Raw genomic sequence first — 8,246 nt, 5'->3', positions numbered from 1 at the left:
CGCCGGGGCCTTTCTTTCCCCGCTCTCGCCTGCGGAGCATCGTCTGCGGGACTGGCGCGGGGGAAACAACAGGTCTCGCTCCCTGCTCGCCTTCCAAAGCGACGCCAGCAGCGCCTTGCTCTTGGGATTATAAATGTTTGAACTAAGACCCGGGGAACTGGAAGGAGAGCTTCCCGTTGGAATTAACAGAAGAGAAAAGAAGGGAGGCTTTTCCAAATCCTCCACAAGAAAGCTCGTGCTGTTTTCCCCTGCTGTCCGTACTCTGTTTAATAATGCGATTGTGACCTGAGTGGAATTTATGAGCGATGAACTGTTGAAGCTTGTGGCACCTCTGCATCGGACTACATTTTTTGTTTTGTTTTGTTTTTTCGTCGGCACATGATTCCTTCATCCCAGCTGTTGCAGGACCTGTGGGCCAGTAATAGAGGGATGGGAAGCTGAGACAGTTTATTTTCACATTCTTCTGTGCCGGGGACTTGGCGAGTTAGCTGAGCTGCTGCTTTTTACTGGATCTGCTCTTTCCTCGGCGGGTTTATTTTATTTTTTTTTTTCCTACCACGTGTTTCGATTAAACAGTCATTGGACTGGAGCTGGATGGGTGCTTTGCGATCCAAAAGGTTTGGGGGGATAACAGAAAACTGCTAAAACAGAGAAGAACTGGTGCTGCAGGAAACCTGGGGCCTGTTTGCCAAGCCTTTTCGTTTTATTGAGCAAGGTAAATAATGCAGTGGTGAAAATTCAGGGCTTGTCGTAATCCTGCGTGAAAATGTTACAAAGCACTTCAGGCTGTTCCAAATCTTTCAAAGGGCTGAGAGAACTCACAGTGGGACTCAGAATGAATTGTTCTTTTGAAATTTTCGGATGTGAGCGTGATGCTAAAGGCTGAGAACAGAGTTTGTGGTACCTGAAAGGTTGGGGGAGCTGCTTTTCCTGATTTTGCCTTAAATAGGTTTGCTCTTGTGAGCGAGGTTGCCTGAAGAACTTCCTTGGTGGTTCAGTGTGCAGGAGTTACACGAATGGGTTTTTCCCATGCTTTTTAAAACTTTGGTGTCTTAGGGATCTGTTAGGGTTTCTCAAAGCTGCTCCCAGTGTACAGTGTGCTCACTTCCAGCAGTGCAGTGCTCCCATCTGCATTGTTAACTGTATTCATCATTATTTTTGCTTAGTTTTGTTTTTGCTGTCCGCATTGACAGCCGCTGCTACTTCATAATGATTTTTTGCTTTTTATCTTCCTTTATGTGTTTTTATCTCGCGAGTTGGACTGTTAGGATTTGTCACTCATTTACCATACATCACTTTCACCACCATAAACCTTCTACAGCCAACACAAGCTCCGAGTGCTGCTGTAGATACGATCTTTGTACATTTGAAGCAGTGGAAGAAGCAGATAATGAGTCCCAAAATGTGCAATGTAATCAGTTAGCGGGTGAAGTGTGTAATTCTTGGTGTCAGGCTGCATGCCTTATCTTTGGTTTTTTTTTTTTTTTAAGATCTCGGCAGCAGTTTACTCCTCACAAAAACATAAATCCATTAAAATGAGGTCACAGTTTGAGACGGAGCTGCAAAAATCTGGTTTTGCAAGGAGTCACGAGATGCTCATTATGGAGCCGAGCCTTGATTAAGTTGACCGTGTACCTTTTCTCTGCTCTTAATGAAACAGTGGCGGACACCAAGGTGCTGCCAACCTTCTCTCGATTTATCCTGGGGAGAGCTGAGTGGGTGTTATGGGCAGTTCCTGTTTAGATCTGTCTGACCGAAATTTGTGGCCTTTGTCGTGTCTGGTTTTGTCTCAAAGATGATGTGTGAGGTGATGCCAACCATCAGTGAGGCCGAGATTCCCGCCGGGGGAAATGGAGGCCACGGTTCAGGTTCCCCGCTGCAGTCAGACGCCGATTCCCACTTCGAGCAGCTGATGGTGTCCATGCTGGAGGAGCGGGATCGCCTGCTGGAAACGCTCCGGGAAACTCAAGAGACGCTCGCTCTCACCCAGGGCAAGCTGCATGAGGTTGGCCATGAGAGGGATTCCTTGCAGAGGCAGCTCAACACTGCCCTTCCACAGGTATGGACCTCTGGGGAGGAAGGGATTTTTCCATGGTTTTTGTGCTCCTTGTAGTGTGGTGTTGGCTTTGTGTGTGTTTGATTTACTGAAGGGTCAGGTTGTCTTAGGGGGAGATGAATCTCTCCTGAAGAATCTGTTTGTTGGTGCTTGCTCACTTTGAGAAAGATGCAAAGAGCAAGGAAAGCAGGGAAGAGCAGCCCTTTCCCTCCAGTCTGTTTTCCCAGGTTCTGGAATTTCCTTGCTTACCATAAATGGGGAATGGTACCTACATCCTTTTGTTTAATAGAACTTGATGGACTTTTTCTGCAGCTAGTACTTTCAAAATGCTATTTCTTAATTGCCTGGTGCATTCATGTACTTAAGAATTAAGACCCAGTCTCTTGGGAAGTGTCCCTACTCATGGCAGGAGGTTGGAACTGGATGGTCTTTAAGGTCCCTGCCAACCCAGACGATTCTGTGAATTCCACACAGACCGTTCTGACACTGTTACAGGCTTTGATTTAAAAACTTGAGGACTTCTACCTTGTGAATGCATGCTGAGTTGTCATGGCACTATAGAAGTTCTGAGCGTTTTGTTTAACCTGTTTAGTTACTTTTGGAAAGTTTGGATTTTAGTTTTTTGAGATTTTTTGGTGGTTTTTTTCTTGGTCCTGCTCGGAGTTCCTAATTAGTGCCTTGTGGAGGATGCACGTGGCCTGCAGTGCCAGGTTTGTTACGTAAGGAGCACAGTTAGGAAAGGTGATTGGTGCCTGCAGAACTCTTTGGGCCTTATCCATTCCAGTTAAAAATAATACAAGTGGACTTTGAACGTGTTGAGAAGCATTTGGTTCTAGGCAAAGCAGGGGCTGCTTTCAGGTGCGGGTTAACTGTTGACAGCCTTGAGCTTCCTGGCAGGGTGGAGCTTGTCCCAAGCGTGGCACAATGATGCTGTGACTTCAGAAATGTTCCCTTTAATAGCCTTAAATATTGTAGTTACTGTTTATTCCCTTTCAGACAGTGGTGTTAAATCCTTCTGTTTCACTGCTCTCATTAGAGTGTAATCACTGTACGACTCTGGCTGTGGTAATTGGCGCTGGTAATTACCGAGGGCCAGGAACAGAAATGTTACACGTGTTAATCTAGTTCTGTTACAACGATGAAAATCAGAAAGGAGAAATTTCCAACCTTTGCTGCTGCCCGTGTTAAATTGTGTGCTGCAGGCAAAAATCGTTCTTTGTTTTTTTTGTTGTAATAATTGTGGCTTCTCCTCATCCTCTGTGTCAGGTTTGCTACATTAATGGAGGCCATTAAGCACTTGCATGACCTGCAGAGTGTTAGACCTGAGTTGGTGCCTGAGCAGAATCATCCCAGCTCTCAACTCTGCTCTTCCCCTTTTTCCTTTTCAGTTCTCAGCTTTCCTTCCTAAATCTAGGAGGCTACTTGCATGTAAACATCACTTTCTAAACATTTCTGAAAGATTAATAGGCAGTTCCCCTTTTCAAGAGTGCCATTATTGCATGGTTTCATGTGAAATCTGTTGGAAAAGCAAGTCAGTTGAGGGAGAAACTTTACTGCAATTTTATATAAACATACAGCAGTGTATGGATTTTTGTAGATTGCTGTTAGAAAATACTGTTTTCATGCTGTGGAACTGCTATTTTTGTCCTCAAAAAGCTCAAGTGATTGTGGTATTTTCAAAAACCAGAAGTATTTTCAGTATTGTTGCTACATCAGAAATAGCTTCTGTATTGGGCAGGTTTTTTGGTTGTTATGGTAGAGTCAGTTCCTTCATGGGTGTAAATTTTTTGATGAGGTGAAGCAATTTTTATTTTTTAAATTCTAGCACGTGTTCACTGTCAAAACTTTATGGTAACTAATATTTGAAACTATTCAAGCTTTTTTGTTAATTATTTCAAGCTGAGCATTCTTTTGGAACTACTGCCTCAAGTGACCTGTTGTTAAGTTGTGGATTTCAAGCAGGGTAAAGTCAGGATATCTTTAAATTTAATAAAATAACTGTGTTATATTTTTTCAGTAAAGAAGAGTAGTATAGATTTTTAATTTTTTATCATGGTAATTTTCAATTTAGTAGATCTGCAAGGTTAATTTAATTAATTGTACAGAAACTGGTGTAATTTCATCATGAATTACTAAATCATTCCGTAACCAAAGTATTATTTCTTTCTCAGACTTGGCTTGTAACAAGTCTTTGTAGTTGATTTGAGACTACTTTATCTTAACATTGAATTGAATTGTTTCAATGTGTACTCTTCCTGTTTTAGATCTTGAGCTGAACTAGCCAGTTTTAGACCATTCCGATGGCTGATGGAAAATCCTGGTATAAAACCAAGAATACCAGATGGATTTTTTTCTATACTAGAATTACTCTTCTGGTTTTGCTATGAAGATAGTGTCTGATGGCATCCCTGTGCATAATTCCTTTCATTCACTGAGTTCTCTCTGTATAAGAGAGAGGCTGACACTGGTGTGTTTATAATTAATTTCAAAATAGCAAATCAGTATTTGCACCTCTTAGATTCTACAGGCAAACACAGTTTTTCCTGCAGCAGTGGTGCAGATTTTGGGGCCACAGAGAAGCACACACTTAGTGTGGTGGGCAGCTGGGAATTTAAGGCATCAGTTGTAGCCCCATAGACCTGGGACAGCTATTTAGGGTAAGGCAGCTTTTGTGGATGTCCAATTCACTGAGAGGAGAGCATTTTAGTCTTGCATAGGTGTGCTTTATCTGTTACATTTACTCAAAGCAAAGCTGACTTTTTATGGGATTTTAGTGTGGACAGCTGGAAGTGAAATACATCACCACTGCCTTGATAAAATAACTGGATTCTTGGCAATGCTCTTTGTTTTCTGGGAGTTTCCTTCTATTACAGATTACCCCAGTCAAACTGTACTCTGACCTTGGAAAATGAGCTTGAGGAAATCAAAGTGCTGTGCTAGAACTTAATTTTTATTCTTCCTAGAATTTTTCACAGGAAAAAAAAGGGCATTAACTTTTTACTTAAAGGGCTTTATGATGTAAACACATTCAGTTATGATTCTAATTGGGGCCTTAGTGGATTTAATTAGGCCCTTTAAATGCCTTTCAGAGTGCATTCTACAAAATTTGAGATTTGTGTACTTCAAATTTATAAATTAATCTGCAAAACTGTATTTAACCTTTAAATTTTGAACCCCAGGTAGATGAGGCTCAAGTTACTACAGTTTTTGCTATTAGTGTTGCAGGCCAAGGTTCCTTTTGCTGATAGAGTTTCATGTAGATGTTTTCTGTAAATGATGCTTGTTTTGGATGGTGAAGACCAGGGTTTAGCCTCCAGTGACACTGGTACCTGTCACAAATTAAAACACAATCTGTGAATTCACAGCAGTTGTTATCAGGATGAAAATTTTAATGTGTGTGTTAATTTTATAAGCTGATAAATGCAATACCAATATGAAGCAACATGTATTAAGATCCATCCTAATCTTGCACCTCTGATCTTTTGGTCTTAAGTTTATCGTGCCTTATTTTTTTTTTTTTTTTTTTTTATTTATTTATTTATTTTTTTTTTTTTTTTTTTTTTTTTTGTACAAGGTAAGCAAAATAGAAGGTTAAAGTAAAAGTTGTTTTCTGTCCATAATAAATATTTTCTTGCTACTTCGCACTTCAGTTAAAAATGGTGTGTGTCAGTTCATATTTGTATTCAGTGAAGTTCAGGTATGTCCCTATAGAGTGATGTTCCTCTGACAATCTCAGAAATACTCAATGCCTTACATGTAAGAAATATCAAAACACCTGGCCCAAAGACTGCCCTGGTGTTGTTTTCAAGTGATGGACTCAAGGATTTCATTGCCATTTTATGAATAGTGGTATTTGGATTTCCTCCAGACAAGTTTTGACTAATACAGGATGTCATAGATGTAGAAATGAGGTTTTGCATTGTACCTAATACTAAGAACACAGTGGCAGAAAACACATTAAACAAAGGCCTTGCCAGACTGTGCAGCAGCTGAAATTCCCTCGGCGCTTTCCTCAGAAGTGCAGCTCCGTTTCCAGCACTCCCAGATGTTCAGCCCCGAGGTGCCAGAGCTTGCGCTTCTTGCTCTGGCAGCAGCAGTGCTGACTTCTGAGTAACAGCCACTAATCTCACAGAGTGCCCAGGAATCCTGGAGCTGCCAGAGGGTTTCAGGTCAGAGCAGGCACATCCTCCCCTGCTCCTGCCCTGTTCTGACAGCAGAGATGAACAGGACTCTTCCTGTTGCATTTTCAGACATCTGTGTTGACTTCCAGTTCCTAAATCTTACTTGGCCCTTACTGTTAGCAAATTACTGAACTGATTTGGCTTTACACTAGTTTAAGTCAGTTAGAGGAGTTAACATTCAGAATTCTTCAGTGATTATCAATAAACCTCAGCTTCCCTAACATTTCTTTCTTTTCAAGACACAGAAACTGACACCTTTTGCTCCAAACCTTCAAAGTATGAATTTATCTGAAATAATGCTCTATGTTTGGGCAAAAGGAGCAGCTACACTTAAATAATGCAATGGAGTATACTGAGTGTCCAGCACTGGTTCTGTCTTGGTTTCTCATGTGGATATGTTTGGGTTTGTTTATTGAAACATCCACCCCTGCCCAGCAGACATCTGTTTGCCTATTGTTAGCAACTTGCTGTTTATACTGTGCTTTTAATATAAGATTTGCTTGATTATAAATAGACCTTTTAGCTAGATTAAATTTGGAGTTTGCTTTGAGTTTCCTTGTATTTGAGAGTGAAATTTACTGCTGTTAAATTTGGGGTGAAATTTACTGCTGAATGATGTCCCATCCATCCCCTTAATAAGCAGATTTGGTGAAGTCTGAAGCTATTGTTTTTATTTCCCTCAGTTTATTTGTAGGAAGAATGTTTTGGTGACTGCACAGAAATGCTTTTTATTTGTTTTTGGTGGTGGATGAGGCCCTGAAACAGGAGCTAGTGATTATTTTTCCCTACCCTTGTGCTGCTCTGGACAGATGTCTGACAGTGGGTTTATTAATGCTTGGGGTGCTCTAGTCTAACCTGCAGCCTAAAAACAGGCTGTATATACAGTGAAAAGAGCTGTAATCAAACCAAAGTATTTAAAATATGTATTTAGAACCAGGTGAACATCACATGGATACTCTCATCAGTGCTAGCTTGCCTGTAGCCTCTGGTGCAACAGGTAGTGTCTGTCTTTTGGTATTTAGAGAATTCTTCCTCTGTTACCTTTTATTTTTTTCCTCCATTTTTTTCTAAGAGTGTAACTAAAAAGTGCTTTGAAGATGTTTAGTAGGAAGACTTGAAAATTCAATGTGCAATTACATAATTGCAATTCCAGGAAAAAAATCAAATCCCTTGGCTTTTTTTTTTTTTTTTTAAGATAAATACCAATTAGGAACACGACTCTCTACCCCCTTACAAATTCTTAGTCTTAATTTTAATATCAACTGGTCCGAGACTTTGTTTCATCCTTCCTGTAATATATTTAGGAGAGTTGAATGTTGGTTTTATTCACTCTAGATTTTGATCATAGAATTAGGAGGACACGTGTTTCAATATGTGCAGGTCCCTTAGAGTTAAGAGTGTTGTCAGAGACCTTGAAGTTTTGGAAACAGTGTTCTAAACGTCTGTTAGTTATTTTTGTTTTCCTCTCCCTAAGTTAGCATTGCATCTCAGAGCTATGTGAATAGACTTCATAATTGAATTGGGGGATTTATTTTTTAGTTTCCCATTTTTAAAGAATATGATAGAGATCTTTGTGTAAGCTGCTTGTGGCAATTTAGGCAGCTTAAGTCACTTAAAGTCTAAGGCTGACTGGTATCTGTTGACATGTATTAGAAAATACCATAATCTCTTGTGTATATACATCTCAAGCTACAAATACTGAGAAGAGATAAATTTGTGTTGTGTGTGTCAGGTAATCTGGATGCTCATAACTTTCCAAGTGTCCTTTATTTTGTAATCCCGCCAGTGGGTTCCCCAAGTGTAAATGTAATGCAATTCTTGCCAGGAAAAATGTTTTCACATTCTCTGGGCTGAAAGAAGAATATTATTTTGCTACTGAATGGAGTGAGTTTTTTATTCAACTTGACTTTTTCACAGAGACACAGAGAAATAATGTTTCCACATTTTGGAAACTCTAGAAGATTGTGTAGGGAGCTCAATCCATATCTGTAGGTCACTTGAGGAGGTTG

General features: G+C 40.3%; 1 protein-coding gene across 5 annotated transcripts in view; it reads left to right on the top strand.

Moving 5' to 3' along the window:
• PPFIA1 (PTPRF interacting protein alpha 1) overlaps nucleotides 1-8,246 on the top strand; it is a 53,711-nt gene continuing 45,465 nt past the window's right edge. For 4 of the 5 annotated variants that reach the window (XM_083864479.1, XM_083864481.1, XM_083864480.1 and 1 more), the window contains exons 1-2: nucleotides 1-715; nucleotides 1,796-2,059. In XM_083864479.1, the coding sequence (XP_083720605.1) occupies nucleotides 1,796-2,059 (264 nt within the window). In that variant the 5' untranslated portion in view covers nucleotides 1-715. The remainder of the gene's footprint in view (nucleotides 716-1,795; nucleotides 2,060-8,246) is intronic. The other variant, XM_083864482.1, reaches the window with a different exon arrangement.

This window comes from Zosterops lateralis, assembly GCF_965231275.1.
Source record: "Zosterops lateralis genome assembly, chromosome: 6".
Taxonomy (NCBI): domain Eukaryota; kingdom Metazoa; phylum Chordata; class Aves; order Passeriformes; family Zosteropidae; genus Zosterops; species Zosterops lateralis.
This window is presented reverse-complemented; position numbering and strand designations above follow the sequence as displayed.